General features: G+C 58.4%; 1 protein-coding gene across 2 annotated transcripts in view; it reads left to right on the top strand.

The window, feature by feature from the left end:
* Positions 1-23,448, top strand: part of SDK2 (sidekick cell adhesion molecule 2) — a 266,979-nt gene that overhangs the window by 216,021 nt on the left and 27,510 nt on the right. The window contains exons 25-38 of one of the 2 annotated variants that reach the window (XM_082371681.1): positions 1,120-1,357; positions 2,432-2,547; positions 3,211-3,400; positions 4,670-4,768; positions 5,809-6,003; positions 7,050-7,251; positions 8,169-8,272; positions 8,785-8,855; positions 10,778-10,913; positions 12,526-12,582; positions 13,937-14,038; positions 14,226-14,341; positions 20,552-20,738; positions 23,113-23,250. In XM_082371681.1, the coding sequence (XP_082227807.1) occupies positions 1,120-1,357; positions 2,432-2,547; positions 3,211-3,400; positions 4,670-4,768; positions 5,809-6,003; positions 7,050-7,251; positions 8,169-8,272; positions 8,785-8,855; positions 10,778-10,913; positions 12,526-12,582; positions 13,937-14,038; positions 14,226-14,341; positions 20,552-20,738; positions 23,113-23,250 (1,951 nt within the window). The remainder of the gene's footprint in view (positions 1-1,119; positions 1,358-2,431; positions 2,548-3,210; positions 3,401-4,669; positions 4,769-5,808; positions 6,004-7,049; positions 7,252-8,168; positions 8,273-8,784; positions 8,856-10,777; positions 10,914-12,525; positions 12,583-13,936; positions 14,039-14,225; positions 14,342-20,551; positions 20,739-23,112; positions 23,251-23,448) is intronic. The other variant, XM_082371682.1, reaches the window with a different exon arrangement.

The following is a 23,448-nucleotide window of genomic DNA, read 5'->3' as shown; positions in this document are numbered from 1 at the left end:
GGTGGTTGCGCTGTGCAGGGCCCCGGGCCCCTCCGGTCCCACCTAATGGCGCACGGCCCGTTGCCTTTCCTTAGCAGGTAGGAGAGCATGCGCTCGAGGCCCATCTCAAGCTCTCAGGCCCATTGATTGCTGTCTTAATGGTCTCTGGTCTGCTTCACTAAGTGTCTGTAGGAGCGGGGGCTGGCAGGAGGGACGGGGGATGTAGGCGGTGAGGCAGAGGCCGAGCAACCGGAGAAAGTAGGTCAGAATGTGCAGAGCCTGTGGATCGTGGGCTCGTTGGAGCCTCTGGGGAGGCAGAATGGGGGCAGGTGAGGGCTGAGGGTGCCCCAGCTCCAGCCCTGCCACCTTCAGAGGAGAATCTGAAGGCTGGGCCCTCAGCTCGCACCTGCTTCAGATCCCAGGCTGCCCCCAGTGTACAAAGACCTCCACTGCTTATCAGCACTGCCCAAGTTCATCCAGATGGCCTTGAGCCGGTGACCACAGCCCCACCAGCCTAATCATGGGCTCAGGAGATGAAGCTGTCTTTTTTCTCTTCACTGAGACTCAAACAAAAAGAAGGAGGCTGAACGTGCAGCGGGAGAGACTGAGGTGTGCTGGATGGAAGGACCTGCTGACAGAGACTGGAGCTCCACCCACGCCTGAGTTGCTGCCTTCACATGCTCGCTTCTCCAAGGGCAGACACAACCTGGGACCAGGCGTGTTGTAGGCAATTGAATACGTATATGTTGGCAGGCTGAGCGAGGGAGTTAAGTGGCAGAGACAGCCACTGCCAAAGGTGCTGAGTGTTGGACAGACAGCCTTTATGCCTCTCTTCACCAGGGCCAACTCCCCTGGCAGGGTCATAAATTTGTCACCTACGCAATAAAGAGTGGATGCCGCCTCTCCTCTGAGCCCGGGGTAGAGAGACAGGGAGATGGTGGGGCCGTCAGAAGCACAGGGTTACACAACTAAGCCACACCCAGGGGTGAGAGCGCCTCACGTGGGTGCTGACGGGCTGGACAGTGGGCTGGGTAATCCCGAAGGCTCGCTGGAAGAGGCAGCACGAGCCAGGCAGGTCTTCCATATACACTAGGTGGGCCTGGCCTCACAGCTGCGTTTCCCACCCCTGCCCTCCTGCAGCCTCTCCCAGAGATGGAATACAACGGGAACCCCGAGTCGGTGGGCTACAAGATCAAGTACAGCCGGGCGGACGGCCACGGCAAGACGCTGAGCCACGTGGTCCAAGACCGCGTGGAGCGGGAATACACCATCGAAGACCTGGAGGAGTGGACGGAGTACCGCGTGCAGGTGCAGGCCTTCAACGCCATCGGGAGCGGGCCCTGGAGCCAGATGGTGATGGGCAGGACCCGGGAGTCAGGTACTGCCCCCTCAGGCCAGCCACCCCACCCGCCCCACCTCCCTGCGGCCTGGGGATACCCCCCCACCTTTGCCTCTCCGCCCTCAGGGCCTTCTAAGGGCTCAAGGGCGGGAGCTGTTGTGCGAAAATGTCCTGGGCTCATTTTCCTACTTGTGCTCAGCGTCTAGCAGAGCACCCTGTGTGTGTGTGTGTGTGGCCGTGCCCTCCAGGACCTGACCTTCCCAGCACTGCTTCCAAAGGTTCCCAGGAGGGGCTTCCCGCCTCTGCGTCCCCACTTTTTTTTTTTTTTGGCTGTGTTGTGTCTTTGTTTCTGTGCGAGGGCTTTCTCTAGTTGTGGCAAGTGGGGGCCACTCTTCATCGCGGTGTGCGGGCCTCTCACTATCGCGGCCTCTTTTGTTGTGGAGCACAGGCTCCAGACGCGCAGGCTCAGTAGTTGTGGCTCACGGGCCCAGTTGCTCCGCGGCATGTGGGATCTTCCCAGACCAGGGCTCGAACCCGTGTCCCCTGCATTGGCAGGCAGATTCTCAACCATTGTGCCACCAGGGAAGCCCCCTGTGTCCCCGCTTTTAACCCTGACACCCAGCAGTGCCTGCGAGACCCCAAGATGGAGGTGGGGGGATGGGGAGAGGGTACAGGTTGGGTGAGCTCTCAGAACATTCCAGAAGCAGCAGCGGCTCATAGGGGCCTGGCAAGGGGACACCCACAGAATATGTGCCCCCGGGCTACAGGCAGCCCTCATCCAGCCACATGTGGCGTGTAGGTCTGTGGCTTTTTCCTAACGCCCTTTAAATGATGGCTCCCTTCCCACCCTAGCCCCTCCCCCACCCCTCGCGGCTACGCTGGCAGGAAATGCAGCCTCATCCTAACGTTAGTCTGAGGGGGGATAACGGGGAGGCTGATCTGAAGCCAGAAGCAGCATCTGTGACACTCCGGAGCCAAAGGCATCATCGTCGCGGAATAATTTACTATTTGGGGACCGTGCCCCGTTTCCCTCCTCAGACCCCACTCCACCCCCTCCACTGCGGGGTCCACTCTGGGTCCTGAGCTGCTTCTCTCCGCTCCTTTCTCCCCCAGTGCCGTCCTCGGGCCCCACCAACGTGTCTGTGCTGGCCACCACCTCCAGCAGCATGCTGGTACGCTGGAGCGAAGTCCCAGAGGCCGACCGCAACGGGCTGGTGCTGGGCTACAAGGTGAGTCCCAGATCTGAGCACAGGAGGGGGCTGGAGCCCCTGCACCCACTTCGCCATCCCGGCGCCCTGTCCTCGCGACCCCCTGGGGCCCAGGACTCTGCCTTCTAGAGTGGACACGGGGGATCTGCCGGCGGCATCGTTGGTCACCATGACAACCAAGGAGTCCTCCCTTGGGGGTGGGGAAGCTTCCCATGAAGGCCGGGGGTCCTTGGGGCAGCTCTACCTCCCCCAGGAGGCCACACTGGGTGCCCCAAGCCTCACTCTCAGCCCCAATGGGCCCAGCTTCAATTTCCATTATCTTCTAGAATTCCTCCCAAAGCTGCACCTACCACCCCAGCCTGGAAGTCAGGAGACGTAGCTTAACATCCCAGCTCTGCCACTACTGGCTGTGTGACCTTGAGCAAGTCACGGCCCCTCTTTGGGCCTGTTTTCTCAGCTGGATGCTCTCTAAGGAACCTTCCGGCTCCATGGCTGACTGCGTCTTTGTGTCCCCCTCCCTCCCCGAGCACTAGGCTTGTGTAACCTGGGAACCAAGCCCCTCCAGGGAGCCCCAGGTCCCCCCACTCATCCTCAGCCAGCTGGCTCCTGGGGAAGAGGTAGGAGAGGTCCTGGGGGGACCAGACCCAGGCCGGAGGCCCTCACGCCTGCGCTGGGCTCCGGCAGGTGCTGTATAAGGAGAAGGACTCGGACTCCCAGCCCCGGTTCTGGCTGGTGGAAGGGAACTCGTCACGCAGCGCCCAGCTCACAGGCCTGGGCAAATACGTGCTCTACGAGGTGCAGGTGCTGGCCTTCACGCGCATTGGGGACGGCAGCCCCAGCCATCCTGCCATCCTGGAGCGGACCCTGGATGACGGTACGTTCACGTCCCTGGGAGCCTGAGGAAGGCTGGGAGCTGCGCTTCCTCTACCCCTACCCCACCCAGCCCTGCCCTGCCCCTCTGGGGTCTCTCTCTGCCCCAGAGGGAACCGTGGCCTCAGGCTTCTGCTGGGGGAGGCAGGTCACTGAGGGCCACCAGCCCCACTGCAAGGGAGGCTAATTACAAACTGCACATCCCTAAGGAAGAAATGACAATGCAAGGGCAGACTGGCGTCTGATCCAGTCTCTCTGGGACAGGTGAACAGAAAAGAGAATTTGTACCCGCTTTGATTTCTTGTTTATCTGGAGCAGGCTCTCCCCGAGTGCAGGTCTGTGCAAGCGAAAGGCTTGCTTTTTTCCTTTACACAAGCCTACGGGTCCTGTTAGCAAACGGGTGACGCCTGCCGGGCTCCAGGCATCCATCTCTGCAGCAAAACTCCCCATCGGAGGCTGAGCGGACAGGTCCTTTGCCCCCCTTTCTCCTCCCCACACACATCCTCACGTACTGCTCACCAAAAACACTTGTGGGGTCAGGACGAGAGTGCAAGACGAAGCCCAAACACCATATGTCTCTGTGTTCTAAAGTGATAAATCAAGCTAATGATCTGTTAAATTAAATATGTTCTACCCTCCTGCCTTGACAGATATACCCTCCTAATGACCTGGAAGGCCGAGTTCAAGTTTAGAAATCTCAGATTTCTTGGCATTCCGTGTTAGATCAAGGCAACCCGGGAAGAGCTGCCCCCCCAGCCGTCCCCCGACTCTGCCACCCTGTTGTCTCCCCCACCGCCCCCATCTCCTCTGGCCCATACCATTCAGTTTCCATCCATTTGCCCAAAACAGCTGCCCCTTGGCCATCCCTCCGTCCAGAGGTACAAGTCTGCACCCTCAGGAGGGTGGCTCCGGGCCCCTGTAGACCTGGGAAGCATGCCTGGGGCTGTCTGGGCAGGGAGCTCCAGATCCAAGGATTCCAGAGTGAGGTCTAGAAAGAGGAGTGCTGTGTGCTTGGGGTCGGCATTTTCATTTGCCCCAAAGCTGGAGCCTTGGTCCCTTCTAGTTCCTGCCAAATGACGCATAAAGCTCGCTGGTAGCATCTTCACGTCCTGTGTGAGGACACGGTGCCAGGCACAGACACACGCTCCTCCAAAGTTCAGCGAGCAGGGCAACCCCTTCCCCTGCCACCCGCCGTGCTGCTCTGCCGGAGCCGGGCTGGTCTAGGGCTGAGCAGCGGCTGCGGTGTCGCCTGCTTCTCCTCTCTCCCCTCCAGTCCCGGGACCGCCCACGGGCATCCTGTTCCCAGAGGTGAGGACCACATCGGTGCGGCTGATCTGGCAGCCCCCCGCTGCCCCCAACGGCATCATTCTTGGTAAGCCTGTACCTTTCCCGGGCCCTGGCTGCAGGAAGAAGGAGGTATAAGGTGTAAAGGAGGCAGATGCAGTCTTGGCAGGAGAGAGGCTAAGCCCAGGACAAGTGTCCACATGTCCTCAAGAATGGTTGTGAGTCTGATTTCTCCTACTAGAAATCTCAGCCTGTGAGATTATCCAGCTGGAGGGCAAGGTCGGGGCTCAGATCTCTTAGGGACCATTGGTCAGCTCTGTGCCTCCGCGTGACCCAGGTCCCCAGGGGACTGGCCATCTGGTGAACCTCGGCCGCTGTTCCTAAGTGTAGCCAGGTGAGGGCGCACTGGCCAGCTCAGCCCAGCTGTGCCCACAGGTGGGAAACGAGGCCTAAGGCACCCAGGAGGGATGCTGCAGGTCGGAAACATCATTTCGTAGTCACGGTTCCTACTAACACACACACACACACACACACACACACACACACACACACGCACGCACACGAGAAGACTCACAGGCTTGAAATGAGCAGCTGTGTGAACTTGAGCAAGTGGGCTTCCCTCCATGGCCTCAGCCCCTCACGTGTAGAATGGGGGATTGGACCACCTGTGCCCGGTCCAGGGCTCTCAGTCCTGGCATCCCGCGGCGCCCGCCCCCTGTGAAAGCTGCGCCTCTGGAGACAGAGTCGATGGGGTTGGGGGGTTGGGGGGTTGGGGGTTTGGGGGTGGGGGGAAAGCGTTTGGGCTTAGAAAGACCTGGGCTGGAATTCCAGCTTGGTCAATTCCTGGCAGGTGGTCTGGCCTCTCTGAGCCTCAGTTGCCTCGTCGGGAGCTGGGCTGGGGGTTGCAGACACAGCATGGAGCACCTGCTCGTGCCCCCCCACAGTCCCACCCCCCAGGTGACAGCTGAGGACGCGGAAGCGACCCAGAGGGTTTCAAGCAGACGAACCACAGCCAAGGTGGCCCGAGGGCAGACACAGCAGCGGCCGAGAAAGGAATGACCCTTGCTCGGGGCTCCGGAGCAGCTTGCCCCACCTCCCAGCACGGCCCGTCTCCTTCCTTCCCCGCAGCCTACCAGATCACACACCGGCTCAACGCCACCACGGCCAACGCTGCCACGGTGGAGGTGCTCGCGCCCAGCGCACGCCAGTTCACGGCCACCGGCCTCAAGCCAGAGTCCGTCTACCTGTTCCGCATCACGGCCCAGACCCGCAAGGGCTGGGGAGAGGCCGCCGAGGCCTTGGTGGTGACCACGGAGAAGAGAGGTGACTGCCCACTGGGATTGGGGAGGCCTGGGGGGTCCCGGGGGGGCACCCGCAGCCGGCCCAGAAGCTCACACCATCTCCTCGTGCACGGCTGGGGGTGGGCTAGTTGTGAGTCTCTTGCCCTGGTCCAGAATGGAAAGTGGGCTCAAATCGCTGAGGCCAAGGTCAGCAAGGGCTCCAGCAGACTTCCAGAGCTGATCTGGGGGTTCCCCTCCCCAGGGTCCTGCCCTGCCCAGATTTTCTAAAGGGCGGGCTGGTGAGACCAGCTTTCTTCCTCTCCCCCCCTCCTCCTCAAGAGGAGGCCGTGTCCAGTTGGGTGGAGGATGGGACTGCAGCCTGGAGCCCTGCCTCCCTGAGCCGGCTTCTCGCCCAAAGTTGGGTTCCCCAGAAGCAGGCCTGAGCCCCAGATCCCTGTGAACGTGATTTATTAGACAGTGTTCCCAGGAAAAACCAGAAGGACAGGGGTTCTCAGCCAGGGTGCCCTTGCCTCCACCCCGGGATACTGGGCAGGGTCTGGGTGTCACAGGTGGAAAGGAAGCGCCCCTGGCATCTAGAGGGTAGAGGCCGGGGTGCCGCTACACATCCTGTAACGCACAGGATAGGTCCCGCAATAAAGACTCATCCACCCAAATGCCAGAGTGCTGAGACCAAGAATCCCCGCCATGGGGAAGTGAGAAGAGGCCAAGCACTTGCAGGGGACAAAGCTGAGTCCCACCGAGGGAAATGTGGGCTCAGCCCCACTCCGCTGGGGACAGCGTAGGTCCCATCTCGGCACCGTGCAGACCGGGGCAAAGGAACTGGGGCGTTCACACCTCCTCACGGTCAGCCCTGTGCTGGGGCTGCCCTCGGGGGGTGTAAATTCCCAGGCACCTGGGCCTCTAGTAGCCCAGGGACAGTCGCTGACCAGGAGCCACGGTGCTGACTGTCGGGACCTGTGTGCAGAAATGGGATGGGGTGGGGGGCATCAGTCCTCCTGGGGGCCGAGAAAGTGCATCCCCCATCTCCGCCGCAGCCTCACCTGCTCCTCCCCACTGCACCCCCTCCAGACCGCCCGCAGCCCCCCAGCAAGCCCGTGGTGCAGCAGGAGGACGTGAAGGCCCGCAGCGTGCTGCTATCCTGGGAGCCCGGGAGCGACGGGCTATCCCCCGTGCGCTACTACACCATCCAGACCCGCGAGCTGCCCAGCGGCAGGTGGGCCCTGCACTCAGCCTCTGTGAGCCACAACGCCTCCGCCTTCGTTGTGGACAGGTGAGGCCCCCGTCTGTCCGCCAGCATCTCCGCTCCGCCCCTCCCGGCCCAGACGGCGTCAGCATCGAAGGGGGTCCTGAGAACCCCCGGAGCCCGCCCCCCCCCCAGATCGCTTCCACAGCCCGCGTCCCCCGGGACCCCTCCGCAGCCACGCTCATCCCCTCCAGCTCTGTCCTAAGCTCCCTCCCCACCCTCTCTGGAGCCTGGTTAGGGCTGCCTCTTATCATCTATTTCTGGAGCCTAGAAGCCCCCTCCGTGAAAGGCTCGCCATCCTTCATTAGCTGGACTCCTCCAGCCAGGCGGAGTTTCCCTCTCCATCCTTGATAGGGGAGTGGAGCTTCACTCCACAATTCTACCTTTTAAATTAATTCCATTTAATTCCTAGTGGGACGTATTTTTAACATTCCAGTTGATGAGACCGAGAGTTTTGAGCAATACTTTTCTCCTCACTCCCCCTCCTACCCTCAATAAATCAGAAAGGAAGCTGTTTGCCTGGAGAGGAAATGAGGCTTATAGAGATGAAGTGCTGGTTCACTCCTGAGACCCTCAGCCCTTCCTGAATTTGCTAAATGCGAGAGAGGGCTGGCAGTTCTTGGGGGAGGTGTCAGCTCTGAGGGGAAGTTACTGGAGCTTTCCTACCTGCAGGCCCCTCTGAGATAGGGGATATGTGGACATTTCCACTCGGGGGCCTTTGGCATCTTTCTGCGGCCAAGGTGAGGCCACACCCTGAGCTGGCCTGGTCTAGGGCACCCCAGGGCCTGGCCCGAGCTTGTTGCCTGCGTAGCAGACCGTCCTTCTGAGCCGCCACGTTCCTGTCTGTGTGACGGACCCACAGCTGCTGGGGCTGCCCTGGGGAGATGGGGAGCAGAGACGGCGGGGCAGGGCCGTGAGGGGACACCTCCGATTCCCCTACACAGGCTCAAGCCCTTCACGTCCTACAAGTTCCGAGTGAAGGCGACCAATGACGTCGGAGACAGCGAGTTCAGCAAGGAGTCGGAACCGCTGACCACCCTGCAGGCCGGTCAGTGCCCTCCGCTGGGGTCTCTTTCTCTTGGTCCCCTGGGCGCTTGCCGGGCGCTGGGTATTCTCCTCGGGGGGAGGGGCCTCCAAAGATGGGTGGGGCACTGGGCCTGCTGGGCCCTTGGTCTGGCTCCCCAGGCAGAGTCCCAAGGAGGTTTGGGCCAGAGGGGCCTTTGCCATGGGCTCAGCACCCACACCCAGCCTGGCATCCTCGTGTGTTTCTTCTCTGTCCTCGAAGCTCGTGGCCAACCCCAGGAAACCTCAGTGGGAGTGGGGAGACCTGTGGCACTAGGTGCAGAGAGGAGGGGATCTGGGCCCTTGGGTTTGGGCTGGGGTCAAGGTCCCGGCCCCTCTCCCACTTTACACTGGCTCTTTGTTGTACAGAACTTGGGGCGGTGGGCATGAGGAGTGGCCTAAGCGGGACCAGTGTCCGCAGAATCTGGTCCCATGGCTCCCAGGGGGCCTAAGTCCCACCCCCCCCCCCAGAGCTCACCTGTCCGCCTCTCCCCCCAGCCCCTGATGAAGCGCCCACAATTATCTCGGTGACACCGCACACCACCACCTCCGTGCTAATCCGATGGCAGGTACGGCCGGGCAGGCGGGGAGGGGCCCATGTCCCACGAGGACTCAGACACACCCTGTGCTGGGACCAGAAAGACAATAGCCCCCGCAGGGCTGGAACACGGCACCCACATGCATAGACACGCACATGCACGCACACACACGTGTGTACACGTACACATACGCACCCTTCATTCCACCTCCAGATAATCAGATCCTACCATATACCCTTCTGTGGATAAGGACCCAGACTCGGGGAGGTGACAAGAATGCCCCAGGTCACACAGCTACTAGGTGGCAGGGCCAGGTTTGGTGCCCTTACGTCAGCAGAATCCTTGGACAGAGAAGGGCTGGGGGCTGTCAGGGCCTCCAGCGTCTCCGTGAACCCCAGCCCCACTCTGAGTGAAGGGATTCCCGACAGAGACCAATCACAGGTGTGCCTGCCTCACCTGCACCCAGGCCGGGCTTCGGTCCTGTCACCATGAGCAGGAACCCATCATCCAGGTACAAAGAACCAGCCTCCCACCTCTCCTCCCCCAGCCACCTGCTCAGGTGGGCACTGCCATCCCTCCATGGCCTGAGGAAGACCCGGGACACATCTCAGAGACCCAGCTGCCCGTGGGTGCCTTTAGGACCCTCCCCAGCCCCTGAAGTCCAGTCCCGGGGCTCAGCAGGTCACCCACGGAGGCCCCAAAGCCCTGACCTCCTGTCTCCGTTTCTCAGGATTAGAGGGGCAGGTGCCAACCTTTGCCCACCTGCAGCCCCCCTGAAGGGAAAGCCCTTGAAGAGAAAACAGGAGGGACCCCCCCCCGACCCCTCCCGCAGCTCAAGGCCCCAACTGAGAAGGACAGTCCCTTAAGTGAAAATGACCTAGTGCAGCAGGGAGCCGACCAAGGCTGGAGCAGATCGGGGCCATCGTGATGAAGGCAGCAGGGAGGTGCCAGCTGCAGCCAGGAATACAGTTAAGGAGCTAATAAAAGGCTGAACCATTTCAGCAGGTTTTTTAGAAGAGGCATCATAAAAAAGTAGTTTCTGGGACTTCCCTGGTGGCGCAGTGGTTGGCAGTCCGCCTGCCAATGCAGGGGACACGGGTTCGATCCCTGGTCCGGGAAGATCCCACATGCCGCGGAGCAACTAAGCCCGGGCGCCACAACTACTGAGCCTGCATGCCACAGCTACTGAGCCCACGTGCCACAACTACTGAAGCCCACATGCCTAGATCCCGTGCTCTGCAACAAAGAGAAGCCACTGCAATGAGAAACCCGTGCACCGCAACGAAGAGTAGCCCCCACTCACTGCAGCTAGAGAAAGCCCACGTGCAGCAATGAAGACCCAACACAGCCAAAAGTAAATAAATAAAGTAGTTTCCACCTTCTCCAGAAGCCTATTCTCCAGCTCATCTGAGGACGGGAGCAGAGAGCAAAGAAGAAAACGGTCAAGGCAGAGAGGAGCAGCGCACGAAGACACACCACCCTTGTTCTTGCTGAAGAGCAGGGCAAAGACTCACCCTAATTCCCGGGAAACTCCAGGAAACCCTGGCCAGGGCAGGTGATCATGTGAGGAAGTTTCTAGACAAGGAACAACTCTTTGAGACGGTTCTGCGTCCAGAGTCATGCTCAGGGCCCCCATGATGCTGTGTGACCTTGGGCAATTTCCTCACCATCTCTGAGCCTCACTTTCCTGTTCTGTTCAGTGGGGATGGCATGGTGATTTCCCGCCCTGCCCTGCCTCACAGGGAATGCTACAGGGATGGAGTAACCTCGTTAGAAATGCTTCGTAAATTAAGAATGCTCAATGCCACTTTGATTCCTTTTCCCGCTTAAGACACAGTCCCTGCTCTGTGGCTGCAGGACGCAGGATGGGGAGGGAGGGAGGGGCGGAGTGGAAGGGGATGCTCAGCCATGGTCCAGCCCAGCCGGCCCCACCCCCACTCCCTTCCCTGCAGCCACCATCAGAAGACAAGATCAACGGCATCCTCCTGGGCTTCCGGATCCGGTACCGGGAGCTGCTCTACGAGGGTCTGAGGGGCTTCACGTTGCGTGGCATCAACAACCCGGGGGCCAAGTGGGCAGAGCTCACCTGTGAGTGACAGTGGAGGGAGTCGGGGGCGGGCGGGGGCCTGAAGCTCTCAGCATCCTGGAATCACACTAACCCGAAACCCTGGCGCCCTCCCCTCTGTGTGCCTCTCATTCCATCCCATTCAACCCCCAAGTGCATGTTTATTGAGCACCTTCTATATGCCCCCAGACACTGGGGGGACACCAGTGAACAAGACAGACAAGGTCCCTGCCCTCTCAGGCAGAGCTTGCAGGCTGGAGGAGGAGCCAGGCGCTGGAGAAGGAAACCCTGATATAGGTATCTAAGACCGTTGGCATGACCTCTGTGAAGCACATATTCCAGGAGAGCCTAAAGCCGGTGTCAGAAAAGGCTTCCCTGGGGATGGCTGTGGTGCTGACACTGATGGATGATTCCAAGTCAACCAGTTTAGAGAAGGTTGGGGGGGGTGGGTGTGAATCCTGGCATGTGCAAAGGGCCTGAGGTGGGAAGGACCCAAAGCCAAGCCTGGTCGTGTCCCAAGGGCAGCAATCTGGCCCCCTCTGGTTCCTCAGGGAGATGACCATTCTGCCCTGGGGTCCCCAGAATCCAGCCTGCCTCTGCAGCAGGAAGGAAAAGACTCAAGAAGCCAAGTAGAAATCCCAGAGAGTCACACACAAGCAAAGGAATGACATGTCGTACTTTTGGGTTAGGATGGTTACTTTGGGGTCTTGAGGGCCATGGCTGGTGATGGGGTCCAGAAGCAGTTGCCCCAGTTAGAGGCAAATACAGTGACATAGGCAAGAGCATGAGGTTGGTGCCAGGGAAACCGGCTTGAGATGCCGGCTTGAGACACAGTCGAGGGCCCGTTTGGGAGATGATGTGCTCTGAGCCCCAACACACACACACACGCACTGATTCAAGTTGGGGAGAGGGAGGCTGGTGGGAGAGGGAGGGGTCTGGAGGATTTGGTTCCCAGGTGGGTGGTGGTACCAAACCAGAGACAAGTGGGAGAAGAGGAGCAGTTTAAGACCCTCTCGGTTTTGATTTTTCCTCCCGTCCTTCTCGTAAACCCTCTGCACCTTGTCTTCTAGCAGGTATTAACAGACAACAAGATGATTGAACACATAGCCAAGGAAAATTAATAGAAAAACTCAGAAATAGCTGATCCAACAGCTTGCGTTATTTTTTTTTTTTTTTTTTTTTTGGCAGACGTGTGCTGGTCGTTGTGATTTTATAGGCCTGTGTATAATACAGTCATATTTCCTGGTAGTAAAATGGTTTCTGGCTCATATGAGGAAATTAACGACACCACTCTATCATGGCAGGAACTCAGCCTTAGACAAGGGACCAGAGCTGTCCCCATCTGGGGATGCTGGGCTCCCAGGGGCTCCCGTGCCCTGTGACCTCCAGCAGGTGCACGCCAGGACGGGATGACACTGTCCTGAGAGCTGCCTCTTCCCCCCTCCCCCCTTCCTCCCCCCCCATCCCCGCTCCCACCCTGGCCCCTAACTCAGGAATCTGGAGGCCCCTTCCCTCTGCATGCGTGTTCCCATCCCGCCCTCCTCATCGGGGTCTGTGTGGCTCGGGGGTGTGTGTACTAACCTCCTCTGTCTGCTGTCTCCCTCCGGCCCCCTCCACCCCGCCCCGACCCCGTAGCCTTGTACTCCGTGCGGGACCTGAGCCGGCCCAGCCTCACGCAGTACGAGCTGGACAGTAAGTCCCCCTGCACGGCAGCTCCCCGACGGGCCCCGCCTTCCACGGGGAGGGGAGAGGGGCCTCCGAGGACGCCTGCCCACAGCTGAGCGGTGCCCCCGCCTCAGGCTGCTTGAGGAAGGGGAACCCCCTGCACGCGCGTGACTTTCCTGAAATACACAGAAAAGCAGGGGGTCGCCAGGGAAGGTCTGCTCCAGGCCACCGTCCATCAGTGCAGGACAGAAAGGGAAATGGCTACGGTCTCGTCCTCCTGGGGGGCGGGGGGCGGCGAGAGGAGGTGCGCGGTAGGAGCCGGGGGTCCCGCTGCTTGGACGGGCAGGCGTCCACGTTGCTGCCGCTCTGTCTCGTCCCATCGGAGGCACTTGTCAGCTCGGCTCTGTCTTTCAAGCCAAGGCCCACCCTGGAGTGAGCAGAGCCCCCGTCTTCCCTCAGGGTCCAGGAAATGTCCCCACCTGGTGCCCCGAGCCCTAGCTCTTTCCTAACGTCCCAGAGGACATTCGGTTCTCCCCGAGGCCCGGAGCTTCGGGCCAGGGGGCCTCCTGTCAATAGCACGCGTTTGACTGAATTGTCCCCCTCGGTCCTTCCTTAACCGACAGCCCTCGCGGGTGCAGGGCCAGGGCTATCGGGGCGGTTAGGACTTCACCTGGGGAGGGGGAGCTGTGGAGGGGAACGCAGAGGAGACTGGGGGAGCGTGTCAGCCGCCCCCCAGCAGGGACGGCGACTCCCACCCAGGGTGTCGGGGCCTGTCTTGCTGCAGCTGCTCCCCTCTCCCAGCTTCCGTCTAAGCATCTCCCCCCAAGCACCCCCAACTGAGCAAAAACACAGAGTTTCTTAGCCCCAGATTCGCATCCAATGAGCCTTTTCTCTTTAGGTCTGGGCCCTGCCCCCTGCGTTAAGAGCTGGTTGATGGAGACTTCGGTGGGGGGGGGGGGCGGGGGGGGAAGCTGGGAACTTGAATCATCTGAAGTGACCAGTGTGTCCAGGACAGGCAGGGAAGGAGTGACCTGTGACGTGGCGCGTCCGGGACAGTTTTGGTTCACACCTTTTGTCCCAGCATAAATGTTAACAGTGCCCCTTTCGGTTTCAAAAATGCCCAAGGTGGTCACACTTGGCCAGGACGCCACCCAGTGTCACCCTGTGTCCGGATTCCCAGGGATGGGTCGGAGCAACCCTCTCCCCAACGCCGGCTGCCCCACCTCTTACCTGTTCTTTCCTGAACCTTCGCTCAGGGGTCCAGACTCGCAGGGGTGCATCATCACAGCCCCCCCTGCAGCCGCCCCCTCCACGCCGCCTCCGTCCCCTGCAGGGCCAGTGACCTCTGTGTGCCTCTCCCCTCCCCCACTCTCACCCCCAGACCTGAACAAGCACCGGCGCTACGAAATACGCATGAGTGTGTACAACACTGTGGGCGAGGGGCCCTCCAGCCCCCCACAGGAGGTCTTCGTCGGGGAGGCAGGTGAGCACCGCTGCCCTTCCAGCCCCAGCACACCTTTCCCACCCCATCCCCATCCCCCCGCCCCGGAAGCCCAGCGGGAGGAGAGAACGGGAGCCCGGGGGCCACACCCCGCCCCCAGCCCACCTCCTCCTCCTCCTCCTCCTCCCTGAGGTCCCCTCACGCACTCACCACCCCTCTCACCCTCCAGTGCCCACGGCGGTGCCCCGCAACGTGGCTGTCCACGGCGCCACGGCCACGCAGCTGGATGTGACATGGGACCCACCCCCGCTGGAAAGCCAGAACGGAGACATCCAGGGCTACAAGGTACAGGCGCTCCGGCAGAGAACAAGGTCCAGAGGGACACAGGGCCGGGTGGTGGTCGGGAGTGACCCAGCAGTGGTGAGGTCCCGGGTCTACACCTGACCCCTTGGCTGTTTGCACCCAATCCCCTGAAGCACCTGCAGCTGGAGCAAAACTCCGCCCATCCCCCCCGACGTCCTTGGGGCAGGCGGCGCTCAGATGCTAGAAATTCAGGCCACCCCCCAGCTTGTATCATCCCTGGGCGGTACACCCCCCCCCCCGCCCCCGCCCAGCCCACCAGCTCCCGATGCCAACGTGAGACCCCTCAAAGTGGTTATTTGGCCAACGCTAGTTACCATATTGATGCAAATCGAATGGCCAATTAGCAAAGGACCACCGACCAGGTGTTGGAAATTTCTGTTTAAAGTTATTTCTAGATTTTAGGCAACATCTTGTGTTATGACAGGATTCAATTTGTCTCCAAAATTCGCAAAGCCCTTTAGAGCTCCTTAATCCTCCTGAAAGCCCAGTAAAGCTGGTAGGTTATAATGTTTGTGCCCATTGTACAGATGAGGAAACTGAGACCCAGGTTAATGGTTCATCGAGGTCACAAAAAAAGCAGATAGCAGAGAGTCAGATTCCAGGTCTGCTCGCCGTCACCCTGTGAAAGGTGAGCACACAACCCCTGGAGGAGGTGGCAATAATAGTAATAATAATAATAATCACGTGCTGCTCGTTTGGACATTCAGCCCGTGGCCATGTCTGAGGCCTACCTCCTGTGCCACTGTCCAGCGCTGCTCTGATTCCTGGTGGTTGTTTGTTATTCCAGAGAGTAGCCTAGTGCAGTGGCAAGGTGGGAAGGGTGGGCACAACCAAGAGCTTCCCGGCTTCCTCGGCTCAGCGCTCGACCCACAGGCAGAAACTGAGTTTCCACAAAGGTAAGGGCCTTGCCCGGTCCCACGGCTTGTGGAGACCCCATTTCAGACAGAAACTGGTATAGGAGTCTGGTTCTGTGTGGGGTGAAGGAGGCGGGAGAGAGGAAGAAAGCCGTCTCGCCAAGGACGCTCTGAAGATGGATGGCACTCCCGCGCGGCGCCAGCTGGGAGGACTAAATATTGCGCCACTAGCATATGCCTCCCTGGGGAAGAAGAAGGAGCCGGGCAGGGCCTGCAACAGTTTGGCAGCCTCCAGACTGGGGAGGTGTGGAAGTCTCCAGTTAATGTACGGTCCCAGGAAATGTGTGGGTGCCCAGACACCACACATCACACAGCAGACGTCCACGTGCTCAGGGAGACATCATAACCAGCCATGGACATTGACAAAGGAAACAGAATTGCCACCTCCCAGACCTGCATTAACATCTGCGTTCACTGACCTTAACATGAACCACACATTCACACCACCAGCCAGTGGTTGCACCAGAATGAGCTGGGACAGGCACGTCCATGCATCCGGCCTTTCAGGGATGCGTGTTTATTGAGTAGTTACTTTGTGCCTAGCAGTGTCCTCGGTGCTGGGATTAAAGCAGAGACAACGTGAACTTAAACTGTCGGGGAGGAAGCCAGTGATGCACAAACCAAAGGGCACCTCCAGGTGGCGGTAAGTGAAATGGGTTAAGGAGCAGGTTTGGCATTTTAAATAGGGTCGTTGGGAGAGCGCTTAATGAGAAGCTGCCACGGGACCAAAGATGAAGGCGAACAGGACGTGAATCACGTGGATCTGGGAGAAGAGTGTTCCAGAAGGAGGGGGAAGACGAGCAAAGGCCCTGGGATCCGTGGGTGCTTGGCGTGTACAAAGCCCAGCAAAGAGCCCCATGTGTCCCAGTGTGATGGGGCACATCACCTGGAGTCCTCAAGGGCTTTGGCTGAATGAGATGGCAGCCACGGGGACTTGGGGACAGAAGAGGGACATGGGTGACTCGGGTTTTTAAAGGCTGGTGCTGGCTGCTGCGTTGAGAATAGTCTGAAACGGGGAAAATGCAAAACCTGAAGAGGCGGCAGCATCATCCAGGTGATGGTGGTTTAGACCACGCAGTAGCAGGTAAGAAGCATTTGCTCCTGCTTCCATTTGAAGGGGGTAGAGCCGGTAGAATTTGCTGATGAACTGAGTGTGGAATGTGAGAGAAGGAGAAGCAACAAGGATTTCCAAGCAGTTGGATGACGGAGCTTCCAGTTACAGCGCAGGAAAATAGGAAACGGTGGGAGGGGGAGGCTCGGAGGGAGAGCTGGTGTCTGTTTGAGACGTCTGTTGGACTTCCAAGGGGAGACATCCAAGGGAGCTGGACACACAGTTGCAGAGTCCAAAGGAGAAGGTCCAGGCTGGAGGTGTGAACGGTGGGATCCTCAGCATATAGATGGTCCTGAAAGCCCGGAGATTAGATAGAAAACACCAGAAATCTGAAAACTGAGCCGTGGGACCAAAACAAGTGATCAAAGTCTCAGAGCCCACATGAAGAGTGTGCTTCCAGAAGGAGGGAGGAAGCAGATGTGCCAACTACTACTGAGAGCTCAAGCAAGATGAAATCTAGGAAGCAATTATTCAGGGATGGGCAGACCACAGCCCATGAGCCTAATCCGGCCCCCCACTTGTTTTTGTAAATAAAGTTTTATTGGCATGCAGCCACACCCATTTGTTTACAGATTGCCTTAGGCTACTTTCAAGTCACAGGCAGAGTTGAATAGCTGCAGCAGAGACCGTGTGGCCTGCAAAGCCTAAAATATTTCTTACCTGGCCCTTTACAGAGGGAGTTTCCAGAGCCCTGGATTATTGCATTAAACAGGCCAAGTTCACAGGTGACTCTGATACGAGTTGGGGGCAGGGAATGCCTGCTTGGAGTGGGTTCACGAGAGAATGAGAGCAGCCAGTACTGATATCCCTTTTGAGGAGTTTTGCTTTAAAGGGAAGTAACAAAATGGGGTAGAGACTGGAAAAAGACAGTCAACGGAGGCGGTTTTGAGATGGGAGGAATAACTCGTGTGTGTGTGCTGATAGAAATGATTCTGGAAAGAAGAGGAATTTGGTGATTCAGGGAAAAGAGGAAGCTGTGACAGGGGGGCGGGGGGGAATGCTCTGGAGGAGGTGACAGGGGCTGGGATTTAGTGCAGTAATGTGGGGCCCGCCTTAGTAGGGAGCCGGCAGTTCAGCCCTGGTCACAGGAGGGAGGCGGAGGGTAGGGACACAGGGCAGGAGGTGGTCCAGCTGGGGCAGGGAGCTTGTGGAGTCTTGCGTGATGGCTTCCGGAGCTCAGTGAAGGGTCCTGAGCCAGGAGTGAGGATGGGGAGGGAGGGAAAATGGGGAAGGGTTGGGTGGAACCGTGATGCCGGAGGCTGCAGAGAGTGGACCAGGCCAGTGTATCACGGTGGCCAGGTCACTCAAGGCTGTGCTCGTGAACGGAAAGTGTGGCTTTCCTCCAGCGACAGCCAGCATTGTGACATGTGGGCGTGAACCTGACTTAACCGAGGCTGAAGTTCGGCCTGTTGCCTGTGGTGCAGCCAGAAGGGGCAGGGAATTGAGAATAGGAGAAGGTGGTGATGACGATTCACTCCTACACCTGTTCCCGTCTAAGGAAGGTGTTTATCCGTTAGCGGATATTTATTGAGCACCAGCAGGTGTGCCAGGCATGATTCTAGGTACTTGAGATGCAAGGGATCCAAAGACGTGGGCCCTCCAGGGAGCGTGTTTTCTAGCAGACACCTGGCTACGCATCAGCCTGCACGACAACTCAGCCGTGTGCCTTTGGGGTTGGGGTCAAGGCTCAGCCCCTTGTGCTATTTGCACAAATGTCACTTAATCCTCATCCAACAAAGGTCTGCTGAATTCGGTACACACAGGTAAGACCTGCCTGCTGAGGGTGCCCGTTTATGTACATGTGGCGGCCCTGGGTCCTGGACCCCCCTCCTCCCCCTTCCCAAGAACGTGACGCCAGCCACTGGCACCCCTTGTCCTGCATCATCATTTTTGTCATGCTGAAGTATGTTGCATCTTTCAAATGCCTCTTCCCGACCTCACGTTTGCTCCAGCCATTTTTCTGGTTGGTCCCTTTACAGCAGAAACCCTCCAAAAAAATGTCTGCCCGCTGCCTCTGCCCCATCTCCCTTGAATCCACTCCAAGTAGGTTCACTCATTCATTCCAAACAGTGAATGAATGAATGACTTCATGTGTGACTATCTACCTGTATCAGAAGACTGAAAAAAAAAGAAGAAAGAAAAAGGGAGGGGTTAGAGAAAAGCAAGGATTTTCTGGTACCGAGTCATCCTAACTGCCGTTCACACATGCCAGGTGGGGACGCTTTTATTAGCTCTTTCTCGCTTTTATGAGCTTTCTCCAGGCAAATTGAGAAACTGAGAAGCCAATAGCGTGCCGAACCCCCTCTGGCCAGCAGGTGGCGCCAAATGCTCTCTAATCCTCCGCGGGGCCAGGGACTTGGAACTTTCCCAACGCCTCGATTAAGAGTTCTAAAAGTATTGAAGCAATGTTCACTGCAGCACTATTTACAATAGCCAGGACGTGGAAGCAACCTAAGTGTGCATCGAAAGAGGAATGGATAAAGAAGATGTGGCACATATACACGATGGAATATTACTCAGCCATAAAAAGAAACGAAACTGAGTTATTTGTAGTGAGGTGGATGGACCTAGAGACTGTCATACAGAGTGAAGTAAGTCAGAAAGAGAAAAATAAATACTGTATGCTAACACATATATATGGAATCTAAAAAAAAAAAATGGTTCTGAAGAACCTAGGGGCAGGACAGGAATAAAGACGCAGATGTGGAGAATGGACTTGAGGATACAGGGAGGGGGAAGGGTAAGCTGGGACGAAGTGAGAGAGTGTCATGGACTTATATACACTACCAAATGTAAAATAGATAGCTAGTGGGAAGCAGCCACATAGCACAGGGAGATCAGCTCCATGCTTTGTGACCACCTAGAGAGGTGGGATAGGGAGGGTGGGAGGGAGACGCAAGAGGGAGGGGATATGGGGATATATGTATATGTATAGCTGATTCATTTTGCTATACAGCAGAAACTAACCCACCATTGTAATACAATTGTACTCCAATAAAGATGTTAAAAAAGATTAAAAAAATTTTTTTAATAAAGCAAAATTTTGTGTAGATATCCAAAATAATAATAAAGAATGACACAGTCAAAAAATAAAATAAAAGTAGTGTAGGATCTGCTGCTTCGCTGGCGACGAGCGAGTGTTAACCCCCGGTGAATATGAAGTAGAGTCGTTCCTCGGAATCCGCGGGGGATCAGTTCCAGAACCCACTGTGGAAAATACCAAACTCTGCGGATGTTCAAGTCCCAGTCAGCTCTCTGTATCCGCAGTTCCGCATCTGTGGATTCAACCAACCGCAGATCCTGTTGTACTGCACCTGTCTACTGAGGAAAATCCACGTAGAAGTGGACCCGGGCAGTTCAAACCTGTGTTGTGCAGGGGTTCAACTATTACTGGAAGCACTGTGGACACCTGCTGCACTCCTCGACTAAAACTTCCTGCAGAATTGCCGTGTCTTCCTTCTTTTTACGACCTTTGCACCTCACCTTGGTTTTGGGAAGTGGGGGTCCGTGACCCCCACTATACGGGCGACACAACTGCGGCTCAGAGAAGTCACCTGGGCAAGTCAGTGGTGCGCTGGGGTCAGCCCAGGCCTGCCTGCCTCTACAGTGGGCTGTGCCAGCTGTCATGTGTGTCCCCGGGGGCCTTGTCAACCTGCAGATGCTGATGCCACAGGTCCGGGGTGGGCTGACACTGCATCCCTAAGCAGCTCCTAGGTGATGCCGATGGGCTGGTCCCCAAACCCGACTCTCGAGACTCTCGGCTGGGTTTGAGGTAGACTCCGCCCCAGCAGGCTACCTACACTGCACTCAGGGTCCTGCAGAGCAGAATTGAGTTATTCCTACAGTGGCAATATTCTGAGGGCCGACCGTGCCCATGCTGTGCTAAGTCCTGCAGGCACTGCAGTGAACAGACGCATGGGGTCTGTGCCCTCGTGGGGTTTACAGTCTAGCGGAGACTGAAGGATTAGCTGTGAAAAGGAACACTCTGGAAGAGTTTCTAAAACAGCTCTTAAATACACCTATACTATTTCTTGGGCGACTCACACCTGCCATCCAGGTGTGTGGATGGTACGAAAGAAGGTGTGTCTGAGACCCTGGGATCAGGCGGGGGCAAGGGGGGGAAGCCGGGTGACTGTCTCCCTCACTCCAGATCCTCTGTGCCCACAGATTTATTTCTGGGAGGCCCAGCGGCGGAACCTCACGGAGCGGGTGAAGACGCTTTTCCTGGCCGAGAATAGCGTCAAGCTCAAGAACCTGACCGGCTACACTGCCTACATGGTCAGCGTGGCAGCCTTCAACGCCGCGGGGGACGGGCCTCGGAGCACCCCGGCCCGGGGCCAGACCCAGCAAGCAGGTGGGGGAGAGACTGGAGGGACAGACGGCGGGGAAGGCGGGGGGCACCTGGCGTCCGGGCTCATGGGGGAGTGGAGGCAGCTGAGCGATCTGGGTGGGTCCCCGGGCCCCATGGGATGCCCTCCAGAGTGGGAGAGCGCCGCCCACCCAGAGGGGCCTAGATGTGAGTGCTCAGAAGAGGGGCGCTGTCCCCAGAAAGCCTTGGAGAGGCCCCCAGATCTCGCCCTTCCTCCCCCCATCTTCCCCCAGTAGCCCGCCTTGCCGATGGCCAGTCCATGCCCAGCCAGCCCCCTTCAGCTCCCTGCCTGTTCCCACCTGACCTTCTCATGTCTCCCTGGCTTTGTTCCCTCCACCAGTATTTACTGAGCATTCTCTATGGGCCCACACTGTGCCATATGCTGGGAACACGACGGTGAATGAAACCAACAAGGGCCCCCTCCTAGGCAGGGAGTCGGATCGTAAACAAGCATCTCGATGAATTAACCTCAGGTGGCAGTGGGTGTGAGCGATCTAAGGACTGAGGCAGGGGGTGGACAGATGGCTTCAGATGGGTTCGCCTGCGGAGGGCTCGCTGAGTGGCTGACATCTGAGCTGAGATTTCAGTGAGAAGAAGAGGCCAGCCGCGGGAAGTTCTGGAGGAGGGGTGTTCCGGGCAGAGGGGCCAGCAGGTGCAAAGGCCTGGAGGCTGGAGGGGATTAGAGAACAGAGAGAAGGCCAGGTGGCTTGAAAGAACGTGAGTAAGAGTCAGGCGGTAGAGGGTCTGGGGGCCTTGGAAGGAAGTTTAGGATTAATGCTAAGTGTGACGGGGAGCCATTGGTGGGGATAAGCACTGGGGCAACAGGATCTGTTTGTGTTTATAAAAGATCGCTCTGACTGCTGTACCAGGGACAGGCTGATGGAGGGGAGAGGAGGGAGGCAGGGAGGCCAATTAGGAGGCTGGACGGTAGGGCGGGGCAGAGGAGTGGGCGAGGCTAAGAATCCTGCAGCCCACACGTGCAGAGGCAGCCCTCTAGATAGTTTCCAAAGCCACTTCTCTGGCAACAGTACACTTGATCTTTCCGGAAGCCCTGAGGACGGGCAGGGCAGGAGTTACCCAGTTTCACGCTGAGCAAGGGTGGCCTGGGAAGTGATGCTTCTCCCCTCAGGTCCCCCAGCTGCTCCGTGGGGGAGCAGAGACTGGAGCCCAGGATATCTGAGCATGTCCTGGGCTGTCTTCATGGCACCGGTCCCCTTCTTTGCCTGCCGTCGAGTTTTCTCTTCGTGGATGTGAATACAGGCCTTTTGACTTTAAGCATCTTTTCCAACCTGCTGTTTCCCATTCTGTCAATTACCTTTCTCTTAAAGACAGAGTGAGACCCCCTGGAGTCGGTTCCTAAGTATTGTCCTCTTTGGGGACGAGCTCTGGCTCCGGAGGGTCGATCGGTCTGTCTGTCTGTCTGCCTGCCTGCCTGTCTGTCCCGACCGCTCTCTGTCAGTGTCATCGGCCGGATGTGAGCCTCTGGGAGCCTGGACGCTTCCGTCAGCAGGACAGAGTGTTCTGTCTCACGTCCCTCTAACAGAGGGGAGGCAGGAAGGGCCTCCAGAGCTGGCCTCCGTCCTTCAAAGACGTCTCCCTGACGCTGCCTCCCGGGGCTGGAGCGGAAGCGGCCCGGATGAGCTCCGGCTCCGTGGGCGGGCGGCTCCAGACAATAATAGCCCGGTCGTCCCCCTGGAGCCAGCTCTGGATGGTGCACGTTGATGTTGCTTTCCCTTCCTCTCTGTCCTCCCGCTCCGACCTCTCCCCCCGATGTTTCTGGGGTCACTCCGGGATTCTTGGGCCAAGAAAGCTTCTCTTCCGGAGAGTTGACCGTTCCTGGCTCTGGCCACTCCAGACAGCGTGGTCTCTCTCGGCAATAATCCCTGGGGCCCCAGGGACGGGAGAAAGGCCATGTGCATGGCAGTTCTGGCAGGTTGCTTAGGGCTCACCTGATGCTCTGAGGCCCAGGCTCCCCCCAACCTCCTGCACCAGGGAGGCCAGGGCATCGCCCGGCCCCGCAGGGACCCCGGGGGTGCAGTCCAGGCGTGTCCTGCGCTCTTAGCCAGGGCTCAGGGCCACTTCGCAGGAGGAAGCCTGCATTCTCCAACTTTAGGGAAAAGAAAGTCCCCTTTTCTCCCAGTACTTGGACTCTGATGTTGGAAAGAATGCTAATGACGTCAGCGGGGGAGGGGAGGGGGTCCAGTGACCTCTAGTGACCCCTCCCACCCTCTCTGGCACGAAGCCCTGCTTTCTGCTGCTTCCCCGGGCCCAAACGCCCCTGCTGGTTCCTTGGAACCAAACCCAGGGCTTTGAACCTCCAGGAAGGAGGAAACAAAGCCCCTCTGCTGTCTCCCCCCAGCCCCCAGCGCTCCCAGCTTGGTCAAGTTCAGTGAGCTGACCACCACCTCAGTGAACGTGTCCTGGGAGGCTCCGCAGTTCCCCAACGGTATCCTGGAGGGCTACCGGCTGGTGTACGAGCCCTGCACCCCCGTGGACGGTGAGTGGGGCCCTCCCTCCCGCGGAGCTCCCCAAACCCGCCCTCTGCACAGGTCCCCTCCGTGATCACCACGCAGAGCCATGCCATGAGACCCTCCCCGCTTACAAACGGAGACCGAGGCCCCGACAGGCCGGGGTGTCACCAAGGTGAAACAGTGGCAAGTTGGAGGCAAAATTGGAACAGTAGCCCTGGCCTCCT

The sequence above is a fragment of the Balaenoptera borealis genome (assembly GCF_965194805.1).
Source record: "Balaenoptera borealis genome assembly, chromosome: 20".
Taxonomy (NCBI): Eukaryota; Metazoa; Chordata; class Mammalia; order Artiodactyla; family Balaenopteridae; genus Balaenoptera; species Balaenoptera borealis.
Note: the sequence above shows the minus strand (reverse complement) of the source record. Positions and strands in the feature narration are given on the sequence as shown.